General features: G+C 38.9%; 2 protein-coding genes across 9 annotated transcripts in view; one reads left to right on the top strand and one right to left on the bottom strand.

The window, feature by feature from the left end:
* Positions 1-4,775: 4,775 nt before the first annotated feature.
* LOC311271815 (toll-like receptor 5) lies at positions 4,776-8,018 on the bottom strand. The gene is made up of 2 exons (XM_084377700.1): positions 7,931-8,018; positions 4,776-6,874 (listed from the first exon to the last, which is right to left on the bottom strand). Exons 1-2 carry the CDS (start codon positions 7,976-7,978, stop codon positions 4,985-4,987), a joined length of 1,938 nt encoding a protein of 645 aa, XP_084233826.1. The 5' UTR covers positions 7,979-8,018; the 3' UTR covers positions 4,776-4,984.
* A 3,393-nt stretch (positions 8,019-11,411) lies between these two features.
* Positions 11,412-27,933, top strand: part of LOC311271814 (dystrobrevin beta-like) — a 41,163-nt gene continuing 24,641 nt past the window's right edge. For 3 of the 8 annotated variants that reach the window (XM_084377696.1, XM_084377694.1, XM_084377695.1), the window contains exons 1-6: positions 11,414-11,834; positions 20,175-20,225; positions 25,136-25,227; positions 25,471-25,551; positions 26,641-26,854; positions 26,980-27,065. In XM_084377696.1, coding sequence (XP_084233822.1) covers positions 25,137-25,227; positions 25,471-25,551; positions 26,641-26,854; positions 26,980-27,065 — 472 coding nt within the window. In that variant the 5' untranslated portion in view covers positions 11,414-11,834; positions 20,175-20,225; position 25,136. Of the gene's footprint in view, positions 11,835-20,174; positions 20,226-25,135; positions 25,228-25,470; positions 25,552-26,640; positions 26,855-26,979; positions 27,066-27,933 lie in introns of all 8 variants that reach the window. The other 5 variants (XM_084377699.1, XM_084377698.1, XR_014624480.1 and 2 more) reach the window with 4 other exon arrangements.

The raw sequence follows: 27,933 nt of genomic DNA on the forward strand, positions 1-27,933 counted from the left end.
TAAATTGAAGTGCATTACTGCAAATTGAGTTGAATATAATGAAAAGAAGATGCCCATTTATTTTGACATGTTTTAAAGCATTTCAGGGGGCTTTTTATCGGGAAAGACACTGAAATATTGATTTAAAAATGAGAAATGATGTGTAATGCAGCATCAGTCATCTCTACTGCTTCAAAAAATCCATTAATTATAGTCCAAATATAGGGCAGACGGTGATGCAAGGATGAGTGTGACTGGGTTAAATCTTTTAGGAACAAAACAAACATTTATTACCAGTCTGTGTTGCCTCTCATGTACAAACATCTGTCATATTATCCTGTGACATTATCCATGTACGTTTCTCATCTTTGTCAGGGCTGTAAAATATTGTACAAATGTGTGTGTGAGTGTGTGTCTGAGTGTGTGTGTGAGGGCTGTGGGGGAGGGGGAGGATGCCGATGGAGGACGTGGGGGTGGGAGGGGGGGATGGATGGATGCAGGGATCCAGAGACAATCAGGAAGTGAAGTACAACTGTGGAGGTGGATACTGAGCCTGTTTCCATGGTAACCTGCCGGTAAAGGGTGTTGGGATGGGGATGGGGGGTTTTCATGTATCTATATGTATGTATGTATGTAACATGGTGGGCCAGTCGGGCTGAGCTCATGTCTGGCTGATTAAAAAAAATGTAATAAAGACACCGTCACAGGCGCCTGCTGGTTGATGAGCCATGTTTAAATCCCTCTAATCAATAGCTTCAGATTTGATTGAGGTTATTGGGTCTGTCTATGTGTGTACACTCAATCTATGCATGATTTCATATCATTTATTAGGATACCCATTGGATACAGTCCAAAATCATCTTACAACTACATCACAGGCCAGCTCACAGACACAAAATCAGAAAATGCTGCAGAAATCAACCAATTGGCTCCAACGTATCTTAAATTGGTAGCTATGGATTACAGATTAAATAATGCTGCTACATTATCCCAAACAAGGAGTAATGCAACATACTGTAATAACACACAAATTGATATAGAACAAAGTAAACCAAGGCCCCGTTTTGTAAATACTCTCCCAAAAGACATTCGTTTAACATTCACAAATCCGTTTTATTTTATTCAGCTGGAGCTGCTACTAATAATCATTTTCATCATTAATTGATCAAATCTGGTCAAGACTGTATAAAATGTAAAATATAAAAAGAAGTAAACCTCTCTTTCTAAATTCCAGCAGGGGGCAACTCCAGCGGTTTCAAAAGAAAAGTCTGATTGTATGTAAGCTTATGAGAAAACTACCCTACTTCTCAGTTGTTTTATTACCTCAGTAAACAGTTTCCTAATGAGTTTATGGTCTCATTCGCTAGTTTCAAGTCTTCTTCAATAAAGCATGATGTTCATTTGGTAAATTATGGTCCCATTTAGAGTAAACTAGATGATAAAGCATGTTTGCTTTAGGGCGTGGCTACCTTGTGATCTACAAATTGTTACCATGTCAGGATATCTTCCCTAGTTCCACCCTCTCTTGGAAAATAAATTAAAACTCAGAATTTTTATATTTACAATATTAATGAGGTGATAATACAAACTCAGAAATATAAATCTTAATTTTTCCAATAATATAAAACAGAGGAAAGCAGCAAATCCTCTTCTTTGAGAAGCTGGAAGTAGCCAAACAAATGCTAATCAACTTAATGATTTAATGATGAATAAATTAACTAATTGTGTCAAGATGGCATCAGATTACTTTAGTGTTTTATTTCCTCAGAAGCTCTACCCTCCACATATAGGCCTTGTATGACTAAACTGTCCAAATAAGCGTAGAACACACACGCACGCACGCACACACACACACACACACACACACACACACACACACACAGTCGAGATTAGTAATCTCACAGGTCAGCGATATATGGGGAACGTTCATACACACAAATCAGAGAATCAGGTCTGGTCATGACTCAGAGGTCACACACACACACACACACACACACACACACACACACACACACACACACACACACACACACACACACACACACAGGGCTATAAATCCACTCTTGTAGTCTGAGTCTTATCAGAAGGCCTAACGGAGGTCTCTTCTTCCTCCCCCGCATGTCCACATTTAATATTTAATGAGCAGAGAGCAGCTTTATAAGGACAGTGGGAGTACATTTTTAATTCAGAAACACTCAAATAGCTATATAAATATTAACCACTACAATTACTCAATTATTAATCACAATACAGAATCCTGTCCTAGACAATAAAATAAAACAATTGTGTGCTGTTATTGGCCAAAAACTCCCTTCTGACATCAAACAGAGCATTGTTGTTATTATTATCGACCTCATTCCCCTCATGAAATGTTGCATTGCTGCACACTTAACCCAGCTGGGAAAAGTGTGATTGGTCTTGTTTTTGAGGTAGCCATACTGTTGAGAAGCAGCACTGAGGCCAACAGGCAGCGGACTCTAACTGGGCTGATGCTGCCCTCTGCTGTCAGAGGAGGATTATGCAGCTTCTTCACCAGCTCAAAGCTCATTTTCACCTGTAAAATGCTGTATATCCACTGGGAGTATTAAGTATTTATCAAAAGAAAAAAGTCCTTTGAGCTGAAACCAACTGAAATTAACGTTTTACTCTGCATCAATCATTGAAATAATCTCAGTTTGCTCTTAAATTTTCAGGTTTTTTGATCCCAACTTCCAGAAAAGGCGACGTGCCAATAAGCTGCTCGTGTAAACGAACTCTACACAAGTAAATCACTGCAACCATTTAAAGGAGCAATATCAAGTTTTGGGGAAGAAATTTTAATCAGAAGAGAAAGAGCTTCATTGACCGTTTTTTTTATTTTTTTTTTACACCTAAACAAACTAAATAAACAAACTCTCTTCATATTCATGAATAAACAAACACAATTTCATACCGTTTTACTTTGTTTATATGTGGCGGACCCTGCCACCTTTGTAGCTTCAAACAGTGTTCTGGGGACCTTATTTTCCTCTGAGAACAGCTCAGATACGGAAAAAAAAATATATTTCTGAGTTTATATTATCACCTCATTAATATTGTAAATATAAAACTTCTGAGTTTGAGTTTCTTCTCCAAAATTACATAGTGCCCCTTTAAGGTTACAATTACTGCCTCTAGTCGTGCAGAGTTCTGTCTGTGGTTGTTGTAAGCACAAGAAGGAATAAAAACATTATTTATCTACATGTTATACCTGATAACAACCAGCCTGTTTATATTTGGTGCTGGCTAAGTTTGCCCTCTTTTATTGTCCAGGTTTAACATGAGCTGCTATTAACTGGGGCAGAAGAAACTGATGTAGTATGTCACACAGAGAAGTGAAAACAGCATCTCTGATGAGCCTTCAGACACAGTGTCAGATGAAACATTAAATTTAATGCAGACTTTTCATGCTAGGTTATGAATGAATGTATGTCTGCGGGAACAAAAACAGCGAGTGACTGTGGCTTAAAAATTGGGTTTACTGATGTCTCACCCATTTGCAACTGTTAAATCACTGGTTAAGTCTGTAACCAGTGATTTAACACATTCTTTCTGGTCATGCAGTAAACTGAACATATATTGGAAAAATATTTTGGGAAGCGGTGGGAACCCTACCCACTCATAGCTATTCTTGGAGCTACTAGTTCCTTGTCTCATGCAAATAAGTATGAAAAAAATGCTGTTTTGTTTGAATTGGTGATTGCAAAAAGGTTAATCCTGCGTGTGTGGAAAATGGAAGTCGTTCCCACGTAAGATATGTGGTTGAACACATTACATCTGGAAAGGCTGAGACTCTATGATGAAGACAGAGGAGATGTGTTTGATGTGATCTGGGACCCAGTACTGAAAAGACTAATATGCTGTGGCTATTGTGAAACACCTTGCTGTATACTGCTCTTTATATACAGTACGTCTGTTTCCTTTTGTTTTTGAAAAGGAAGAAACTTCTTTGTAATTCATTCATGACTGTGGTTATTGTTACTGATACCTTCTGGATGTGCTTATTTTTGTTTTATCCTCTTTCTTTTTGCACCTTCTTTCCTTGTCTACTGTTATTTCTCCCGTTCTCAAAAATAATAAACATATCTGACATAAAATTGGGTTACATTCTCGATTAGCCTACAAAATAAAGTAGGTGATAAATTCAAAGAAACACCTAAATAAAGGAGTGGAAAAATTAAATGCTGAATGGTTTGGTTCCGATCTCTTTAACACCTCCTATGTGGGAGATTTTTGACCGACAGCACCATCATCAAAATACCAAATGACTTAATATCTTAAAATATCTTAATTTATGCAAATTAACGTGCATTGTAACAACTCAAAATATAATGGAATATAACGCTAACGTCCTCTGCTGCTTTAATGTTTTTATTAGGTGTTGACTCAGAGTGTCTTCTGCTTAAATCTACCAGAAGTCATTCATCCATCCATTTTCCAAGCCTGCCTCTTGTGATCTTGGGGGGCTGGAGCTTCTCCCAGCATGCACTGGAAAAGAAGTTTGTCTTTTAAAGCCAAAAAGCTTTTAGGACTGTTCAGCAGCTACCCCTGCTGGTACAACGATAGACTCACACAATGATGTCTACCGGTATACACAATATCAACAAAACCTACGCTCAAGTCTTTACCCAAAACCCTTAAAAAATTAGAAGCAGAAGCAACTTTTGATTCAATGATGAGTATTTTCTCATCTTTTTATTCCTGAGAGAAAATTTGATTTACATTTATGTTATACATGGAAATTTCAAATTTCAACGAACAGTCTTATTACATGATCATGAATAAAATTTACAGGTTTTTATACATCTTCACAGAATTAAGGTGTTTTTTTCTGAAATTACAGTATCTTGCACTTACAAATTCAGATTTTATAAACTCAAATGAACATTATGGAACCTCTGTTTAATTAAGTAAAGTCAACTTTTACAATTTACAGTGTAGGTGTCATCCTGAAAGAAAACACATATCTCTTCCCTTTAAGGTACTTTTACTGGTGTGAGACCTGAGCAGAGTACTCTAACAGAGGAACATTATAGAAACCAGAGGGAAATTCACATCTGAGCTCTTTGACGGGTCTCAGGAAGGTCACGTTTGTGTTGTTCAGCCAAGTCAGGAAGCTCGTCAGGTTTGGATTGCAATTAAATCGGTTCATATTGAGGTCAAGGAAGGTGAGAGAGCGAAAAGCGGTGGGGTCAGGGGAGGCAATGAAGTTGTTAGACAGGTTGAGAACTTTAAGACTTTTTGGTAGGATGTCAGGCTGGAGATAGGTCAAGGTATTGAATGAGAGGTCCATCGTCTCTACTGACCTGAGACCCTTGAAAATGCCCTGAGGAAGAGACTGCAGTGAGTTGAAGCTCAAGTTGAGAACAGTCACATGTCTGAGGTAGTCAAACAGATTCAGGCATTTCTGCTGAGACCAAATAGACTGCAGAGAGCTTCTGTGAAGATCAAGAGTTTGGAAATTATTCAAATCAGCTGCTGTAACTTGTCTATTGAGGTTGCACGTCCTGATGGTGTTTCCTCCAAAGAAGAGATGCTGGAGGCGCTCCAGCCGTGCCAGAAAGGTGTAAACATCCCCCAGGTCTGTTAATCTGTTGTTCCTAATGTCAAGATGCATGGCATTATCTGCAAACCGTGTGAGACTGTATACTGACGAAGAGGTCAACTTGTTGTCGTTCAACAGGAGATAATCCAAGCTGGGTAGAGACGCAGGGAAGCCAAGATCTCGCAAAGAGTTTCCTGTTAGAATCAACGCTTTCAAGTTGTCAAGTCCATCAAATGAGCCAGAACCGAGTACACCAATGTGATTGTGAGACAAGTCCAACACTTTCAGGTTTGTCAGAGAGGCAAAAGTGTAAGAACGGATTTCCCCGAGCAGGTTGTGTGACAGGTTGAGCATTTTTAAATGACCCTGAAGACCCTCAAAGGCATCCCTGTGGATCTGGTTCAAGTTGTTCCGAGAAATGTCGATGATTTCGACCTCTTTCAGCTGACTAAAAACCCCCTGTTGCAATGCAAATATCTTGTTTTTAGACAGATCCAAAGTAAGGATCGAGCTGTTCTTCAGGCCCTCAAACGTGCTGCGGTCTGGATCAGGGAGAATACTGAATGAAAATCCTCTACCAATGTGTCCTGACAGTTTGAGACAGGAGATTTTCGTCCCCTCAATGGCTCTGAAGAGCTGCTTTGATTTATGGATACTGAGCCCGTTGTTTGACAGGTCAAGTGTCTGAAAAGATATTCCTCTAAAAGGGTTCCCACATGTCTGCCAGTCGAAACCTTTACTAGACATGGCCTGTAATAGAACGGATTCTAAGTTCAGAACCTTAAAGTGCTTTCCCTGGAAACCAACTAAATCAGACTCACAGATTTTGTCAATCCTGTTCAGCTTGAGATTCACATCTTTCAAATTAGTCATGTTTGCAAAGAACATAGAAGGCTGGAGTCTCTTAATCTTGTTACCAAAGAGGTCAAGAGTCTCTAAAGAAGACAGTGGCTCCAGATAGTTCTCTGACAGTATGGCGTCTTCAAGTGAGCAGTAATCCAGGTAGAGGTTCTTCAAACCGGAAAGTCCCTCGAAAGCCTTTGGTTGCAGATGAAGGCCTTTGTTGAAGCCGAGCACCAGCCTCCTCAGGCGACTTTGTCCGCTGAACGCATTGTCCCTGATCACAAATGAAGGAACATACTGTCGTCCGAGGTCCAGCTCCTGCAGCTCCTTCAGGCCTGACAGGGAGGTGGAGTTGATCTCAGTAATGCGGTTCATCTCCAGGTACAGGTGGGTGATGTTGGGAGGGAGAGGAGGAACTGAGCGGAGGTTCTTGAAAGCACAGTTGGCTACAGAGCCGACGATGAGGCATGATGGAAAACAACCTGGCACCTGCAAGAGAAAATTTGAAAATGTGAGTTGTTTTTTTTCTAAAGTCAACCAATAATAACTTAAAGGTTGATTGAGGAGTCACATTCCCAACTCGGGTGAAGAGATGAGAACAGGAGAAGAGACGAGAGTCAAAACTCAGTACTATCATTATCCATAACACCCTTAACATAATACTCAAATACAAATTATTTTTACTCATTAAATCAATCATCTGTCATTATGAAAAAGAAAAACAATCACTCTCGCAGTAGCTGTTTATTAAATTGCAACACTACTGTACACAGCTAAAAAAACAACAGTTATAATTCATATATATGTTATATATTCAACTGCTAAAGCTAAAGAGGAGCCAGCTGCAGTGTCACACCTAAAAAGTGTTTCACAACGATCAGTATTTAACCTTTTATGAGGCTACAACTAATTCAAACTCTGGTTTAGTCTAATTTTCACAGGAATTAGGACAAAATTCAGGACAACTGCCTTTGCGGGAATTTTTCAGGACTATTACCAGCTTATCAAATACAGATGCTTTGGGTTTGTAGGTCAATTGGTTTTTTTGTTTTCCTCTGCCTTTGATTAAACATTCTACAAACTTTTCCACCAAAGACAATTCATACTTTCTCTTCCTGTTTATATATTGTGTACATATGATTCACAAAAGCAATAAATCCTTATCAATCATATCATGTCTCCCTCTTTATATAAGCTGCCTTTTCTAATAGAAGACTTAATAGCATCTGCTTCCAGTCTGTTATTAGTCTGTTAGTCTTTTCTTAAACAACAACAGTGCAATCAGCCTTTTGGCATGAAAACAACATCATTATTAATTTTCTTTCCCTTTATGTAATTGTGTCCTTTAGGATACAGTCTTGCAGCAATATTTAACATTATCTAGACATCTTAAAGCAAATACATTTTTTTTGTTTGTTTAAGAAGATATGCTTTACAAGTAAATTCGCCTTGTCTTCAAATTTAAGGCCAAATTTCTATTTTCATAGTTGCTGTGTAAACAAAGTTTCAATTTACACATCTCTATTATGCTGTATGTTTACCTACCTGTAGGAAAACACAGATGACGATCACCTGAAGACTGAGCGTCCACATCTTCACGCTGCCTGCCAGAAGAAATCCAACTCCTATAAGATGAAATAATGATCCGGTCTTTGCAGTAAAAACCAGAGCTCTGCACTGCAGCGATTGTTGGCAGCCTTTTATCTGAGCGTTTGCGTCACTTGTGTTGGTCAATTCATCGACCCTTTTGTGTAAACATGGTGCTGAGCGGAATTTCTTTCTTTTTTTGCAAGATTTACATGAAATTGGGAAGTACACCGGCACACTTGCAGCTGTTGCTATGCAATGTAGATTCTGTTGTTGTGTATTGATGTTAGGCTGACACAGTGTTTTGCACAATTGGCAGTTTTTGTTCTCAAAAATCTGATGTTGTCAGGTTTCTATTGTTTTGTTGTGTAAATTATGTCTGGATTATTGTTTCCAACATTGTATCAAAGATTGAGACGATGATTTAAAATATTTGGATTTCAGTGAAACCTTTGATATTATTACATATAAGATGTGCAGCATTTTTAAAATGGTCTTATATATTCCAGTAATTCACTTCTGCAAGTGATGAAATGATATGTGTAATTCAGTTACACTGGTATGTTCTGAACATATTTGGAGAATGTGATGGGAAACTGCTTTAGTCACAGGATGTGTTAGAAAACATTTGGTTTGATTTTGCTTAACGTGTAAACCAGTGAGTTAATTATCTCAGAGTTGCATGTTTTTTTTCCACAATTTCCTCAAAAGGCTCTTCCTCTTTCACATAGCAAGACCTTCCAGGTTCCTTTCTAATATGTTGAATAATTCTCTCCTTTTGTTGTAGATACCCAATTACACAGTGGTGGAATGTATATACATGTACTCAAGTACAATTTTGAGGTACTTGTACTTCACTTAAGTATTTCCCATTTATGCTACATCCAATTTAAATTCTAACCTAGTATATTTCAGAGGCAAATATTGCTACTGCTTTAAATTTTTCTGAAAACTATACTACAGTCACTTTACAGATTATGATTCTTAAATAAATGCATATGATGAATTATAAAGTATAATACATTGCTATGGATTAAACTATCCAACAGTGTTTAATGTAGTAAAAAGTCACCCCACCTCAATCAGATATTAGTGATATTTTATTAGTAATATTAAAATACTGCCAACGTGTCAATGCATCAGTAATGATTTTCCAATTCTACACTAAATATAAAAATATTAAACTCTCAAATGGGCTTCTCTGCCCAATAAGTACTTTTACTTTTGAAGTACATTATACTTTTTTTCTTACTTTAAAGTTTGTTAAAGTAACAATGAAGAAATTGTGTTGAAGAGTACTTATTCCACCTGTTCTGTTTGAGAGACTGTTCATCAGCATAAACGCTCAATATGAGCTACAAATTATACAGTCAAATAATAAGGTAAAATATGAGAGCTAAACAATCAAATAAAAAACTGCTTACACAACAAATACTCTCAGTGAGGGTGGAAGAGGAGGGTAAGGAGATGTGTAACGTTCATTTGATGTGGATTAATCTTGAGCACTCCTGTAATCTTCCTGTAATTACTTCAAAATGTCAATCAATTAATGTCCAAATTAACTATAGCCTGCATAATATGGTGGCTGCTTAATTTTAACTGTAATCCGCAGAGTGAAGAGGTGTGTGTGGTGCGTACGTGTAGTTAATCACACGTGGCTGGTGAATGTCACAACCTCAGGAGAATGAAGCTTTGTCAAATACAAAACAGAGAGAGAGAGAGAGAGAGAGAGAGAGAGAGAGAGAGAGAGAGACAGAGGTTGACTGACATTGTGGCAACAATACCACAGATTCTTCTAGAAGAAGCTATTAATCAAATGTCAGGAGTAACAGTTACAAAAAGACATGGGAATATGTAATAATGGGATGTAACTGAGTACTTTGACTGAAGTTATTTAAAGGTGCACCATGGCACTTTTGGTCATATAGTAGTTACCTTACACACAGCTGTCATCGTGCCTCTGTTGCGGCTCTATTACTACATCCACTGGCAGATCAGAGGCGGAATGAAACTGGTCCCCCATTCTGCCTCTGATCCGTCAGTGGAGGTAGTAACAGAGCCGCAACAGAGGCAAGATGACGGTTGTGTCTAAGAGTAAACCGGGACAGGGGACAGGGGTATGTCCGTCTACCCGTTTCTAAGAGAAACGTCCCACACTTCAACCAGCAAAGCAAAGTTACTAGACCAAACAACAGTAATGTGGTAGCAGGTAGTGTCTTCAGCAACTTATATGAGGGGAAGAAAAACAAATTCATATGTGGAAAAGTCGCTGTCATCCTGTCTAATCTACCGACACTTCGTCATACTTCCACCTGAAAAGGGTCCACTATTTCCTGATGGTGATTGTGATGTAATTTAGACCAGGAAACTTTCCACGATGCATGGTGGGTCAGGATCTCAATCACAACACATTATAACAGCATCCATGTGATTACAAACAGTCAGTGGATACATATTTAGATTAACAGGTGGAAACATGGAGAAACACGTAAAGAAACAAACCCACACAGATCCCCACGCTATATAAGCGGCTTCATGCCAGCGCTGCTTGGTTCAGTGTGCGAGCCTTCATTGCGGTGATATTGTGAAATCTGAGTGAAAAGGGCCTTTGTTTGATTACAGGCCTGTAAAAAAAAAGTTGCATAGTGCACCTTTAACTACAGTACGCAACAGTTTTGGGGTCAGCTCACTTGTACTTTGAGTATTTCCATTTCCAATCCTTTACTACAATTCAAAGGCAAATATCAATTTATTATTATCAATTATTACTTCACATTTAGGCTATACTACACAGGAGCTTATGTAAAATAATAATCTTGTTATCGCTGTTGTTGTTGGGGTTGCTGATGTTGTTGTATTGTCGTGTAACTGTGTGGGTTTTTTTTACCATGATGTTAATTCTCTTTAGATATGTGTCTCCCGGGGACTATGATTGTAAATTAGCTTATAGGCTAGCTAACTCTGGTGCAGCTGAGAAACAAATAAATAACAAACAAGGAATAAAAACAACAGGAACATGTTACATATAAAATGTTGTGTAGATGACATCTAAAGTAGCACAAAATGAAACATAAATTAAGTTCATCTATGTTAAAACTGTTGCTTACAACATTAGCCTAGCTTACTTGGTTCATTTACTCCACTGGACAGGCTGTAGTAAAGTATCCCCAATATTATACTATGTTAATTCTTGAGTAGCCTTGAGGTAGTTTAATACTTTCAGTTTTATATGGCAGTCCAAAATACCTATGAATGTTTGTCTGCTATGGTGGGTGAAACTTTAATGAAGTCTGGAAACCTACCTTCAGGGTTTACTTTCTTCATGGAGGGATTATGACGTTTTACCACAGCAGGTAACGCTCGAGCGTTAACCGTTGGAAGTTCTAACGATTAGAAACTGATAACCGATAAAAAAAAATCCTCCCTGTGTGACGTAAAAGACATATTTTATCGATTAATACCATTTTATTAACTGTAGAATGAAACTAACATTGTGGTACTGACTGCCTGGTGTGCATTGAGTCGGTTTTAGAGGCAGCAGCCGCTCACTGTCACAGAGGAGGGGGCTGGACTGGACCGAGGAGAGGAGTGACTTTCTTTCAAAAATAGTACACTTCATCACAGCAGCAGCAACCGGTACAGCAGCGGCGGCCGGGTGTGGAGGGTGTGAATCATGGCTTACTACGGAAATAAATAACGGGACCGGGACGATATTATTCAAGCCAAAGAGGAAACTCAAAACACGGAGAAAAGAGGAAGCGGACATTTGAAGAGAGAATAAAGCTGCTAGCTAAAGTCAGTGCCACACGTTTCAGTGTTGATGTTGGTATTTGGCCACGAATACCTGCCGAAAATACTCCCGGTGAGTAACCCTCGTCTCACTTTTAAGGGTTATAGCTAGCATACAAACAGGAGGGGGAAGTTTAGGTTTTAGTTTGAGTAAGTTTCACTTCTAATGTGTCGTTTCACCCGAGTTTGGGGAGTTAAAGAACACGTTCACTCGGTGGAATAAGGTGAACAGGGAGTTAAACTTTTCTGCAATATGGCCGCTCAGATGTCACACAAGCTTCCCAGAAGTAGGCAGAACTAAAAATGAGCTTTGACTCAAGTCTTTGATATTCATGGCAGCTCAAGAGACCGTTCCTATATTTCACTTAAACAATGTCTAATGCAGTGTCTGTCCCTGTCCTGAGTGTTGTAGTAACGTTAGACTTGAGACATGCCCACTTTTCAAATCAAAACTACTATTGGTGTTTGACCTGTACGTAGTAGTGCTGTTCTCTTGTATGGGAGGAACGTTATTCCATTCAAAGATCTGGCAATTTTACGTTACCTGGCGTATCGCCAAACATACAGGTTTTGTAGTATATAACGTAATACTTGGATGAAATCATGACTATCCGCGGTGAATTTCGGCACAGCATTTCAAGTGGCTCTGATTGATTGAAGTGGCATGCATGTATGCACAATTAAAATGCGACAAGCTGAATGGAAACAGATGCAAGTTAACAAGTATGTTGTAATAAGGATAATTAGTCAGTCTTCGTCTGATTAATGAGGTGAAATTAAGTGGTGTATGAATCATAATATATTCTAATGAATCAGCATTCTAATGAATCATCCTATCTGACTTGTGGGGTCAGCTGAAATGATTTATCACACCCCAGCCTGCCAAAAGGTGTTACCAGAGATGGCCCAAGCATTTTTTGGAGCTCTTGCAGAGTGACAGCCCCTCCCCCTAACCCCCACACCCCAAAATGTGTTCAGAGCATGTACACTACTCAAAATTGGATGGATTTTCTGTGTTTATTTATGGTTTTATTGACATCCCACAGAAACTATAACATCTGAGACACAACATAAGCATTTTTGGTAAATGTTATATTTTTGTTAGTTCAACAAACTGTTTCTGAATGGCATAGAATGTTGCATTTCTGCATAATGGCTTCTATGTTCTGATATATTTGTGATAAGCTAATATTGTCCAATATCATTTCTTTTTTTCCAGTTCATTGTCATGCTCAAGTTCAGTTGTTTTCAAACTTGTGCCTAAGGTGCACCAAAGGGCAGGCCAGACTCTCAAGGCACACCTTTGTTTGCACACCTCTGTGCAAAATAGCCTGTATAATGCCAGTTATCTAATCACTCTTTACATGCATTGCATATCTACTAATGCCTAATAAAATCAGTCAAGTAAAAATCCAAAGCATTGACCAAAAACACAATTAGTGTATTTTTAAATGTGTGTCCAGTGAGGTTGCAGACTTTTCCAAACTGTTGCTCCCTGCAGAGGAAACTAAAGAGAGAGGGATGACAGAGAGAGAGAGTGGGTGAGAGAGCGAGAGATATCACAGTAACTGATGGGCTTTGTCCCAAACTGTCCCCTGAGGATCTTTACTTTTCCCTGGTAGTTGCATATTGTGTTCTCTAATTGGGCAGTGGGCGATTTGTTTACATCTCTAACGGGCTGAAATGAGAGACCCCAACGATAATTAACCGTCCCGCCACTCTGCACATGATAACCAGGTATAAAAAATGTATGCATGCATCCTAGCTCAGTATTTTATATAATTCACCTGAAGATAATCCTTGGTGGTTTTTTCACACCAGCCTCTGCATCATCGCATTTAATTTCAGAGTCTCCATATGGAAAGACTTTGGCTGTGACTGATTTACAGCGGTGCTGATTGTGTTACTGTCTCCACTGTGGGTGGGGAGATAATAGCACTAAGGGTGAAACCTATGATTAGAAGAACAGTCATCCCTATCCAGTCTCTAGTTCATGTAATTTCTTTAGAGTTAAATTACAGTGAAATTTAAGTATTCCTCATTTGGATGGCCCTCCAATACTTTTGGAGACCTCAGTGCTCTCTACTCGTTTATGGTTTGGTATGTTTGATGCTGCTGAGGTAATGCTCAGGTAGCTAGCCGTAAAATAAAGTGTAATGAAAGGCTAGTTAAGCTTAGACAAAGAAGAAGAACCCATTTTTGTCACTGATTAATAGTTGGTATAACAGCTTGTTTTGAAATCCTGCAATGGTTTTCTAAGTTCACTGGTACTGCACCAGTCTATCTGATCACACATCTGCTGTAGAGCTTGGTGACTAAATCTTTGTAATTCAGAACATAAAGTTTAGATTGTTGCTGCTAACAATACTAATATTACTGTTTTACTGTATTATCCACCCATGAAGTCCTTATATAAACTCACAAGCTGGTTGCACATGTTGTACAGTATGTCAGGTATATCAGGCTGCAAGTTTAACATCAAACAATCACATTTTTTACTCTCTTATGCAGTTTCTTCAGGACTAGACAGAACTTTCACTTCCTGTCTTTTTTGTTTTTCTCTCGTACTCTTCCTGTCTCTTTCACCATCTCTTTTTCTCACTCGCTCTTCCTTCTTCATAAAGTCATCTTCCGTTCCTGCTGAACCTGTCTCTTTCTGTGCTTTACTGTTCATTTCATCCTCCCTTTCTTTGGAATTGGCATGGGCGTCTTACTGGCATACCATCCATCTCCCCACCCAAAAGCCAGATCTGTTCATGTTTCAGTTCTAGACTTAAGTGTTCATTGGTTTCAGACACAGGTCTAGGGTTTGCATAAATACACATGGACGTGAGAGTAATGGTAAAAGGTCAGGCATGTTATGTTCACAAATTTATACTGAAAACAGCACTGTGTTACTTTAAAACAAAGCAAGGACCTGGGTTAGTTGGGGCATATTGCTTCAAGTAATAATAAGACTATGAAATACAACCCAGCTAGATCTGTTTGAGTAATAGATCCAGGAATGTGGAAGCTTTTCAAATGGGAATTCAAGTCAAAGTTGTTTAAAATACTAAAAGACTGGGTTTTACATGTCTACAAAATTGTCATGGCAGCAGTTGTTTTTGCTTTTTTGTCACAATCACCAAATCAACAGTAGAAATATTAAAAATCTTCCAAGAATGTGAGCTTTTATGCATTTGTTTAGCCAGTCCAGCATCGTAACTGATGACATGGCATTGCCTGGTGTCAAAACTTGAGCCAGATTCAACATTTCTTTTTTGCCAGATGACCACTCATCTTTTTGCCAAATCCCAGTGTGGAACTTGGCACATATGCCCGCTGTGTCAATGTTTGTGAATTTCCCATTGGAATGAATTGGGGGAGATGCATTTCTTCATGCATTTCCATTTGTCTGTTGAAATGCGATCTTGAAAAGCTTGAAAATAAACAGTTTGGATACATCAAAATCACTGAAAATCACCCACTTGAGTCTAGTTGCCTTTGAGAAACCCTTAAATTCAGTTCAGGCTTTGTGTCCACTTTGGGTTTGGGTTGAATGTGTTCTTTGGGTTTTTTTTCCCCAGCTATTTGGACCTGTAAACTCCTCTACAACAGACTCCACCACGACTTCACCTCAGAACATGCTATAACGTCTGGTCCGGTCTTACACACACCCTTGGCATGCGAGCTGTCCATCTTAAATGTGTAACCAGAGACGTGTTGCTTCTGTTTTTACCTGCCTGGTGACAACCCCGGGGTCAGGCCGGGTCAGTCAGCTTGTCTCTATGGCAGGGCGGGGATCAGAGGTCAGAACTGAGAGATTGGAGAAGCAGAAGAGACTTGTGCTTTCGGTTCAACCTGCTCATAACTGGAGCAGTTGATAGGGTTTATAACTGACACAGTTTACTATTTTTACATTTGAATATGTTATTAGGTTATGTCAAGACATCCAAAAATACACAGTGATTTGATGTTTTTACCATCAGTGTATTCCAGTTAGACCATTGTTTTTGGCTTAAACAATTAGCTTATTTATCGATTCGTCATTTGATGGAACATTCATTGGTTCCTTGTTCAGTTTTAAGCAAAATGTCAAATATTTTTTGATTTCAGCTACATAAATTTAAGGATTTGCTACTTTTATCTACTCATATAATTGTAAATTGGATCATAAGTTGCAGCCCTCCCATAATGCAACACCTAAGTCTCTATTTATAGAGTCCAGAGTACAATTAGAACAGCAAATAATGATTTACTACTAAGACAAATTATTGCATGCTTGCAGTAGTATGTTAGAATCAGTTCAGGTTAGTCAAGCCTCCAATAATCAACAATGTAGTATCAATCAATATATACTGTGTACATTCAGTCTCAACAATACAAGGGCTCGACTATATTGACTGAATCAAATCTGTTTTTCTGTAAAAAGGCTAACTGCATTCCTCGTCCTGCAGAAACCTCAGCTAAAATGTTCCAGCTTTTAATTTAATATTAAGTGACAGTTTGTTTGGTATCCATTATGCCTAAAAATGTTTCCGGACATTTGAGACGAAGGAAAACTACCGGTAATGCAGTCAGCACTTCAAAATCCCCAAACTTCCAAGCCCCTCAATTTCCTGACATCTTAACTTTAAATAAAAAATAATTTAGAAAGTTGCTGCAGAGCTTTTGTTAGGATATGTGGGTGCGGCCAACAAGCCTCATCTGTTTCATGTGTTACAGTACAGGGTCGTTTAGAGGATAAATGGAGCTCATAGGTATTTCAGCAACGTCAGTGTCTAAAGTTGTAGTGTACTGTATATATGCCATGTATAACACACACAGTCAGGTCCTGTCAGGGCAGACGGTGAGAATAGGGAGCAGCTGCAAATGGTAATACGGTCATGTGGCATGCATGGTGTGTGTGTGGTGCGCAGAGGGTGGTAAACACCCTCTTACCCCTCTTTAGTACCACCTCGCCTGCCTGACTGACGCCTATCGCTGTTAGTGTCATCGCTGCTTCTGCTCCACAAAACTTTAGTTTGTGGATTCACCCATAGACACAGCGGTGAGTTGAGTGTGAGTGTGGATACAGAATGGTTTGTAGTTTGCATGCTTTGGACTGAGAGCAACTGATTCCTAAGAGCATTTGTGTGTGTGTTTGTGTGTGTGTGTGTGTGTGTGTGTGTGAGAGAGAGAGAGAGAGAGAGAGAGACAGTACGAAGAGATAGTGTGTGATTATTTCAGGACCATTTGCCTTCTTCAGGAGCTGGGCCTACATGAACGTAACCACGGCTCTGATGAAATACTGAAGTGTGTGTGTGTGTGTGTGTGTGTGTGTGTGTGTGTGTGTGTGTGTGTGTGTGTGTGTGGTTAATGCACAGGTGCACTGGTTGGGTGGTCTGCACTGATGCGAAGCCTTCCTACACACACAATCACACACACAAACATCCTGTAATGAGCAGAGTGAAGTAAATGTTGATGAGACTGATCATAATATTTACATAATACAGTCATGCTGATTACCCCTATGTGCATGTGCAGTACTAACGCATAGGGCTGCGACTAATGATCATCATTATACTTTCATTGGTGACTATTTTATGTTATTTATTTATTTTTTGAGCAATTGATTCATCATTTAGGCCAGTGATTCTTAAAGCTTTTCATGTCATTCCCACATATTGTCCCAGGGTCCCCCATCTGATGATAATTTTACTTTTAGATGTTTCATCACAGAAAGTGCTTGAAACCCATGACCAAAATAGTTTAAAATACATTCTGTAATTGTGTTACTTAAAAATAAGGATTCTCCTTTTGCTGGGGCCCCCTCAAGGAGCCCTGGGGGTCCCTGGACTGCCCTTTGAGAGCCACTTATACAGGGCCCTGACACATCAGGGTCAGCCGTCCTTTGCCCCAATGTAGGAGCCATCAGTGAGTGTCCACGGCTCTAGTTGTTGCGGTGTGTCCCACACAGCTAGTACTGGCATCGGCCCTTGTCAGCAGCTTTTTAGCTGATTGAGTGCACAGAAATGGTGGCGTCCGATCGATTTTTACGCCTCCGCCTCTTCACCAGTGCTATTTGCAACCTTTTATCAGACATATTCGGGTTTAGAGGTGGCTTTACTAGACTGCACTAAGGTTTTCTGTTTTGCTTTTTGAGCATTGAATACAGACTAATGCCTGCTGATGTTATGGAGAGGAGTCTCCTCTTATGCAGCCGCGGAGCGTAAAACATAGTTCGCCATCGGCTGTTGTCTTTTGTGTTCTTGTGGTTTGCTGAAGTGCATCTTTTTGGCCGAGACAAAGGCAATGTGAGGTGACACAACAGTCAGCCCTTAGACTATAAAATGACATTTAAAAGTAACAAATTGCCTTTTACATACTGTCATAGCAAACCCTAAATTGTCACATTTCATAAATTGAAACTGGCAAATGTTTATCAATTGTGCTGTATAAATAAATTAAATAATTAAGTGAGTATCAAAGTAGAGGTTAAATTTCTGTCAGTCAACAAATTGATTACTTGCCTAATCGTTTCAGCCCTGCTTTTGCATAAGAGCACCGTAGACTCACCTTCTTTTTTATCATCAAAACAGCAAGGTTTCATTTGAAATTCTTGTTATGTCAATGCTAATATGAAAACCCATACTTTTTTGATGTCTTAGTTTGGGCAAAATGTTTTTTGTGAATGTTTTTGTCATGCAACAAAAATATAAAACTTGAATTTGAAACTTTAAGTAAAAGGGTCAAAGCTGAAAATAAAGCAGAAAATATAGGGGCAGGCTGACAGTTTTCAGTGTGATGATTCAGGTCATGTGTGGTATTTGAGGTAATTAGCTGTGAACAAGAAACTCGTATTCTTGTAACTGATATGTCAACATGTCGGGTGATAATGTGATAGCAAAAAAACACATTTTAATTTTTCACCTGGCTCATAGCACATCATTGTGTCAGTACCTTTTATGTTTGTTGCTACTTTGGCATGTGAATTTCTGTCGACAAGATAATGAAATATTTGCAGTACACATTAATCAGTTTTCCATAAGATATCTATCTATATCTGTCCTTCTTGGTGTGACACCTGCTGACAGGATGTAACTGTCCTCTTCTCGCAGATGTCTTGATTAACATTTAGACGCATTCACAACCAATACTCTAAGGGTTTTCAGTACATTCAGAGCTATTTCTTAAAGCTGTCTGCATGAATTCTTGAATGTAGAGATCGTGAACAGAAATATAATGCAGGTCAAGAAATATCCCATGTCTGAGCTCATTGTATCCATGAGTCTTGAGTTGACTATTTGTGGGACAATGTTTGGATCCTTTGTTGGGAGGATTGCTGACTGTGCTGTTGTGAGAGCTTGTTGGACAGAGCCTAATTACATGTCAGTGTGTGAAACCATTGTATTTGTCATATTTTGTTTGGGGAGGATTTATTTGGCACCTGGCAGCTTTTCAGCGTTTGCTGTCTTTTCTAGTATTTTTCAGCAACAGTGCTTCAGTAAATGATGGTACAAAAACACTTTGATGGTATTATTACAGTCATAATCAGGTTTCTCACTTTGAGGAAAAACAAGGCCTAAATAATTATATTATTATTATATATTTACATTTTGTTTTTGAGCTTCTGCAAAGTCTGCTAGATCTTATTATAAAACTGTCAGTGTTGTAACAGTATTTAATGTTGTACTATTAATCCATTTCTCAAACTATGCTGTTTAGGTCCTTGAATTTGAGGTAATTGGGCCTGGAAAGCCCTGGAGAAGTCCTTGAATGTGATGTTTAAGAAGTTGTATGAACCCTGTCATAACTTAAGAGAATGTATTCAGTTCATGTGTCAAGAAGAACAGGGTATTGATTGACTTTACAATTTGTATAAACCATCCACGAATGTGTAAAGCAGTAGCGTGAATTGACAAGTGTGACCGTAGCATTAATAGAGTGAGGACTTTGTGCTATTTTGCAATCTGAAAGTCTAGTTTTGCGAATAAGAGTGGTAATTGTGATCGCTGAATAAGATACTGACAGTTGTGCTCATTAAATCAGAGCAACCTGCCATAACTGAAACTGAAACTGTGATTTAATCTCATAAAAGTCATAAAACAGTAATAAAACGAGGTGCTGATAAAACACAACAGATAAAAAAAACATTAAAGGATGTTCAGCTGTTCAAGGCGAGCTACAATCAGTGAGAATCCTTTATCATATCAGACAGATTACAGAACTGACCAGAATTTATTCATAGCACAATAAAAATGGACTTTGATGCCACGCAAACATATGCAGTGAATAGAGCTGTAGGAGAGTGTGTGTGCCACACTGGTTGTGTTTAGTGTGTGTCTATATTAGAGTGTGTCCTTTCTGTCCCCAAAGAGCCTTTGACATTATTGTCCACAGCCTGAAAAGACTTTCAAATTGCCTTTCTCTTCTTTCTGTGTCTCTCTGCTAGACGTCCTTTATTGAGGCTCCTCTGTCCTGTGTGACCCCCTGACACAGAGAGGTATGACCACACACACACACACACACACACACACACACACACACACACACACACACACACACACACATAAACAACACATCCTCTAAATGGGGACGCAGAGGCTAAATTGAAGCATTCAGTTATGTTTATGTGTTTCCTGTCTTGGCAGAATTTGTTGGAGGACTGAGAGTGTGTCTTCTGGTTCTGTGTGTGTGTGTATTTGGAGCAGTGTGTGTTCTTTGTGTGTTTGTTTCCGTAAAGCTCAGCAAATGTCAGCCATAATAAAACACCATGGTGCAACAGCAGTGTGCATCACCACCCACACAAGCATAGAACAGCACACTTGCAGACAGTCAGCTGTATATACCACCCCACTTCCGTTCCCTTCTCTTTCTGTCTCTCAACCTCTACACTTCACTTTCCATAGCTGAGCTACTAAAGAGAAAACTGAGCACAAAAGTCAGTCATCTGTCAGTCACCTTAGAGTTTCCACTGAGTGAGTGGGGGCTTTTATTTCAACTGGAAACATATAGACATTTTCACTGCTCATGATTCAGGAATACAGTTTGTTTTGTGAGTAAAGCTCGTTATATCACTGTGACCTGAACATATGATGCATTTTGTGTTTTGCTAAGGCCATAATCATTTCGAGAGCAGCATGGTAGTAAAGCAGTTACTTTGTTACTTATCCAAATAATATAATGACTTGATGTTGTAATAGCAGAAACAATTAGACAGTTGTCAAAGCTGAAACATTTGTATTTTTTGCCATGCTTGCCAGTGTGGCTCATAGGAGTGCAGTGTTGGTCTGTCAGCCTGTCAGTCAGTCGTTCCAGGCTGAAATATCTTGACAAATGTTAGATAGATTGCCAAGTTTGGTCAGATGATAGAACTAAATACTGAATGCAAAGATGCCGCCCATTCAGTACAATGAGAATTGCTTAGCTAGCACATATGCCAAAAGTTGTCTAGCTTGTGCAGTAGTGTTTCTCCCACCGGCCCTGACTAGAAACTTAGAATTGTGACGACATCCAGATTTTTAAATCACTTATCTCGAGGACAGTTTTACAAATCAAAACCTGCATTGATTAAAAAAACGATAGATAGGAGTCCTGTCAGCAGTTTTACAGACATCTTTTTTTTTTATAATGGTACTTGGAAACAAGGTTGAGCGCTGGTGCTGCATCTTGGTGTTAAGAATACAAATATAATTTGTCCACTACTTTGATAATTTACTAAATACCTGCAAAAATAAAGACTTCACATCTGACTTAGCTGTACTTCATGTTCAGTGCGAAGTTGGTAACTATGGTAAATATTGCTAAACATCAGCATGTATGTAAGTATTAACTGCAGGTGCACCATTCATTCATTTGGGAAGCAGGGATCAGGTAGAACTCTGTTTAATTTTGGACTTTCTGCAAATGTCCAAATGTTTGGATCCATTTCCTGTGTTCAACCTTTGTACTTCGAAGCAGCGATTAGGAAAGCAGCAGCCAAGCTGTTTCTGCCCTCTGACATAGTTGGGAGTAATTGCAGGCAGGGTAATTATATCAAAGATGGTTTAAAGCTTTCAGAGTTAAAATAGGAAGCAAACCTCACAGACCAAATGTTCCTCCCTGTCAACTATACACAGACAGACAGACATAGACAGACAGGCAGGGTGTAGTTATCAGTAACGACAGGCTGGAAATAACCATTTTCCCACCATGGGAGTCCAGTGTGGTAACTGGTGAGACTTTTGGAAACAGGCATAGCTCTTACTTAACTCATGTAACATCCAATCCAAGCAGCTCTTCAGTGAAGTCATAATTAGCATCAATAAAAGTTTTCAGCAGCAAACATTTCATTGACTCACATGCATCCACCTGTTCAGCTGGCTTCTTTTATTGCTGGCTGTCCTTTAAAGGAATAGTTCAGCTTTTTGGCAAACAAGCTTAGCTGCTGTGGCCAACTCCTGGTTACCTTAGGTCAGTATAAAGACTGGAAACAACACTGACATTAACACAATCTGCCTATCAGCACATCTAGAGCTCACTGATTAACATGTAATACTGTTTGTTTAATCCAGACCAAAACATGCAGGGTGATCAATCTTTTCATTTAACTCTTCTCCAGAAAGCCAGTACGGACATTTCCCAAAATGTCCAACTTAACACTTAATATTTAATCTTTTTTATTTAATTTATCTTGATAACTGAGGACAGTGTTGGCAGGAGGACACATACTCTAAACATATCATGGTCAGGGTCTGCAACTCTTGTTATCCCCCCTGCTGAGAGGATCAGCAGTCTAGTTCGCAAGTGCATTCAGATATATGTATACAAAGAGGCAGGATGGCAGTCTGTGTCATTATAGGGTCAGTACACATTATGGGGCTAGCAGTGAAAATGTTCTGTTGTGGTGCAGCATGAAAGCTTTATTTTTATGTAAATGTGCTTGGATGCATATGAACAGGAACCAATAGCAAAGGATCTCAAGCAAGCTGGTTCTAGGAATTAGTGGAACTGTGCCTCAACCAGCCAAGACCAGCTCCATTTACTTTGAAGATCCTGAGCCGCAATGCCATTTAATCTTTTTAAAGCTTTTTTAAAGTCCTTATTGTTTCTGTAATACTAGATACTGGAGGCTAAAGATAATTCTTAAAAAAAAATATTATTTATCAGCTATTATAAGAATCGATTCATTATTTATGTGTTTTTTTTAAGTATATCAAGTCAAACTTTTCATGGTTACAGATTCTTAAATGTGAGGATTTGCTACTTTAACTGTTCTTGTGTGATCTTTAAAAGATATCTTTGTAATTTAGACGCTTGTTTGTAAAAAACAAAGAATTTGATGGCGTCTCCATAGACAGTTTTTCACTCCAAATGATTAATTGAGAAAATGATCTGGAGATAAATCAATGATGAAAATAACTATTAGTTGCAGCCCTGAAGATATTATCTACAAAACATTAAAGCACGAGGGAAATTAACCTATTTGTCAAGCACCAGAAGGCAATATAATAGAGCATACTTGCTGTTTTTGTGATAGTAATGTGCAATGAAAACACCCGCCCATTTACAGCTGCATGTGTGAAATATCTGCTGAGGCAAGAGACAGCTGGTCCTTTTGTCCAAATATCTGAATGCACTGTAACAGCTGTCCTAAGCTCCTGATGTATCCTGATGCAGATTCTAGATTTAATCAAATTTGATATCTTCACCAACATTTTGGCTGTATGAGCGATTAAGATGGAACTTAGAGTCGAGTAACATGAGATGTCCTCTGACAGAAGTTGTCTAATGTCCTACTCAAGGGCACTTTGAAGAAGTGGCACGACTGTACATTGTCCACAGAGGACATTGGGATTAGGAGAAAGAAAGTTGCACTTGACTAACTGGAATCAAAAGCCTGTAGAGTGTGTTTGAGAGGGAGAAAAAGCAATGAAACAGCTGTATAAAGATGTATGGGAATGTGAGAGGCAGTGTGTGTCTCTGAGTGTGTGTGTGTGTGAGGGAGAGAGTGACTAAAAGAAAGGAGGAATCCTTCTTTTGTCTGGATGAAGCATGAAGTCTCCTGGGAAGCATTCAAATCCTCTCTGGAATGTGTGCGTGTGTGTGTGTGTGTGTGTGTGTGTGTGTGTGTGTGTGTGTGTGCAAGTGTCAGTTTCTTAGAAAATCTGTGTGTTTGTGTGTGTGTTGGGGGTTGGCTTGTCACTGCATTTATATAAGGAATGCAAATATTTGTGTGTGTGTGTGTGTGTGTGTGTGTGTGTGTGTGTGTGTGTGTGTGTGTGTGTGACAGTGCATGCGTGCGTGCACGTGCGTTTCAGTTTTGTGTGGTGTAGTGTAACAGTAACCATGGCGACTGATATCCTCTGGTGTTTTCTGTGTCACCTGACAGCAGTGGTTGACAGCTTTCTTTCTTTCTTTCTTCATCCCTTTCCTTCCTTCCTTCCCTCATTCCTTCCTTCCTTAATTCCTTCCTCCAAACCTCCCTTCCTCTCTTCCGTGCTTTTCTTTCTTTCTTTCTTTCTTTCTCTATTTCTTTCTTTCTTTCTTTCTTTCTTTCTTTCTTTCTTTCTTTCTCACAGTCATGTAGTCTGTGAGAGTCTCATGTTCCTGTCTCTCCCTGTTTGTCTGTTGTTAAGTTGTCTAAATGCCAGCCTACAGGTCAGATTTCATCAGCTGTTCTCATTAATGTGTTTATTTACCAGGCACTCAACTCATCCTCTGGTGGCCCTGAATTTGACTCTCAGCCTGCCAGTAATTTGTGTGTATGTGTGCTGGTGGGTGTGCTGGTATGCATACAGTAGAACTGAGTGTAAAAATAAGTTATAGTTACTCAGTGCCAGTGCTATCAGTGTCAAAGTTGTATTTTCCACCCAGTTTCTGAATTTTAAGTCACTTTTTAAAAAGTTGAACAAATCCCATCAGTCAGAAACAAAGACAACATTTCAAGAATCGATTGCTGATGGTCTTTGAAGTTGTTGTCGACCATGTTTCCTGTAAAAGCCCAAAAACGGAAATGCACTGTGTCAACACCAAACAATGCTCATACAAGCACAATGTACAAGATGAGGACTGCAGATCAACTCTGATATAATACACTACACAGGAAAAGCTATACTGTATTTAGGCTAAAACATACATGGTTCCTTACAAATTAATCAAATGATCTTGCATTACACGGAAGCACCAGCAGCTCTGACCTCTTTGAACGTCAATCAGAATATCCACACACATTTTTGAGCTGCAAGCAATTGAAGCAGTCATCCTCAGATTGATACTAGTAGGGTTGCATCATTATTTATTTGACAAATGAAATGCTGACTTTCATTTTTCACTTCACTGGAGATTGAAAATGTTTCCTTGTGTTTAGAGTTTCTCAATACTGGGATAGAAACCCAGGTTCTGAGTTTTCCTGCTTTTTTGTGTTTTGTGCAGGATGGTGATGGAGGAGGGGGCGCAGAGAGACAGAGGGAGGGGGACTCCAGCAACAACAGGAGCAGAGGCAAGACAGATTTTTGCGGAGCTTGGTGAGTGACCTTACTGTCACCTAATATAAGCTTTACATGGTCTCTGCATGGTACCCAGGATGGATTTTTCCTTTTCAACCATGTGGATTTTACTTGTTTGTTTTTTCTGTGCTTTAAAGTGCCATTACATATACATTTCTGAATTGTGTTACTCCATCAATACCTCTGAGCAGCTATGGTCTGAGATTGATGAGAGAGATGTCTCTATTATGGATACATAATGTCTTTTTCTTTTCATCATAGGGGAGCAGAACTTTGATGCCATTTGTCTCTCTACATATCGAACAGCCTGCAAGCTCAGATACATACAGAAGAGATGCAACTGTAAGTCAACCCTGGTCTCCTTCAGCATGGCAACATCTTTAGCGCAGTTTTAACACTTCAGAATGCCAATACAGAGATTGTTTTGTGATATCCAAATTTATCTTTGGGAGAAATATCTTATGGAGAAATAAGATTAAGATGTCACCCTTGTCCGTTTTGTTATTAAGTTATTTTCTGTTGACACTAGGTCAGGGGTCAGCAACCTTTACTATCAAAAGAGCCATTTTTGCCCCCGTCCCTCGCCAAAAAATCTGTCTGGAGCCGCAAAGCATATTTGTGTCTTATAATGAAGGTAACACAGCCTGGAAAGTCTAAATTTGCCTAACAAGATTATTAAGGCCTAAATGAGCATTGATTTATATTTTCACATGATGTGGCAACTCTGTAGTGGGCTACTTATGCCTACAGGATAAGGTACTTGAACTTGGCATTTCCATTTCAATGATGCCATGTTTTGGTGCATTTATGAAATAAAAGAACTAGCCTACAATAAATAGAAATAGAGGAGCAATACAGAACTATATATGCAGATGTACTTCAGTCCTCTCTGTGTTTGTGAAAATGTACAAAATAAAAAGTTTGTTAATAAATAAAACACATAGCAGCAGCAGCCTAGATTTAAAAACAGTAAAAGTGAAAAAAGGGGAAAAAAAACAAAAAACAGAGGACAGTTTAAATTTTATTTTAGTCCATTTCAGCGTGAGTTAATCCTTCTTTTTTTATCCTCAGCCACATACAGCAATCAACCCTCTGGCTTGAGCATAAAACACAATGATATTAACTCAGGACCATTCAATTAATCACAACTTGATAGAACAGATACAATTCTTTGTGTAGGCTGTGCATTTTTACTGTTGGAGAATCTAAGGATCTCTGTAGGCCTAAAATAGTGATGATGGTGAAAATATATATATTATTAATTTCCATGTAAAATGTCAAAACCACACTGAGCCACTGCAGAGGGGCAAAAGAGACGCTTGCGGCTCCAGAGCCACAGGCTGCAGACCCCTGCACTAGGTGGAATGAATTCACAGCAACAGTTTTTTTTTTTCAATATATGTCAAGAATTTACTGACTTTCTCATTCCAGTGCATCTGATCGACATATACAATGTGATTGAGGCGGTGCGGGACGCTGGTCTGAATGCCGTAGAGCTGCACGCCGGCATCTCTGTGATCAGACTGGAGAACTTAGTGTCCTCACTGTTCAACCAGCTCAGCAAGCGCCTACCCACCACACACACCATCAACCCACGAGAGAGCACCGTTCTGTTAGTCGAGTTCTTACTGGCCGCCATTGACAGGTAAGTACAAAGTAATCTGTGGATCCTTAACAAGGGAAATTGTGTTTTTTGATGTCCAGCTTCCCACTTTGACATTCTGTTGTTTAAATGTTTGTCATATGTGTTTCTGTTTGTGTTTGTTTCAGTGAGCCAGACAGCCGTCTGACGGTGCTCTCTGTGAAGGCGATGCTGTCCATGCTGTGTGGAGGGAAACTGATTGATAAACTCCGTTGTGAGTACAAGTTGATACCATCACAAGTGACATAGAATCTGTTTCAGATTAGTGATTCTACATTTCCAAGAAATACTTTAAACATCCCCCTGAAAGTTAGCTTGAACTGATCTCACATGTAGGCCTTGGGTGTAAACACAGAGATAGAAATACTGATAATGATAGCATAAAAGGAACAAGAGTTTTTTGTTTTTGCATGTTGTTTTTTTGTACTGTTTTATACGTTAGTGCAGTATTGACATTACAATGCGCTTGAATTAACATTAATTAAAATCTAAATACACATATGTAAGATTGATTTTGCATTTGTTTGTTAGAGTGTTAAATTGTTGGTGTGTGTTGCCGGCTGAGGTGTTCACTGCAAAGTTTTAATTTTTAATTTTTAAAAAAAGATTTTTTTCATTCATTCGTTTTACTACACAACATCACACTCTGACATATTGCAATAAATGTTACCGACATTTGTACCGTGTTTATGTCTCATAACTCAAACTTTCAGTGTGAATTTCTTCAGGTATGAATACATGTCACATATGTGCCACCTTGTGGAAATTGCAGGTCAATGCTGCTGTTTGCTCATGTTAATTTACCCACTATTTCATTAAAGGGGCACTATGTAGTTTTTGGAGAAGAAATTCAAACTCAGAATTTTAATATTTACAATATTAATGAGGTAATAATACAAACTCAGAAATATTTTTTTTCTTTAACTGAATACAACAAGCTGTTCTCAGAGGAAAATAAGGTCCCTGAACACTGTTTGAAGCTAGAAAGGTGGCAGGGTCCGCCACATATAAACAAAGTGAAACAGTATGAAATTGTGTTGTCCTTTAAGGTCATTTGTTTATTCAGTTTATTCAGTCATGAA

Source organism: Pagrus pagrus (genome assembly GCF_965226575.1).
Source record: "Pagrus pagrus genome assembly, chromosome: 16".
Classification (NCBI taxonomy): Eukaryota; Metazoa; Chordata; class Actinopteri; order Spariformes; family Sparidae; genus Pagrus; species Pagrus pagrus.

What these genes read in the sequence shown, in the direction of transcription:
- LOC311271815 (XM_084377700.1), bottom strand. Translation starts at nt 7,978, where the DNA reads ATGTGGACGCTCAGTCTTCAGGTGATCGTCATCTGTGTTTTCCTACAG. An exon ending in TCATCTGTGTTTTCCTACAG is followed by an intron (nt 6,875 to 7,930) that starts GTAGGTAAACAT and finishes TTTCTCTTGCAG; the next exon opens with GTGCCAGGTTGTTTTCCATC.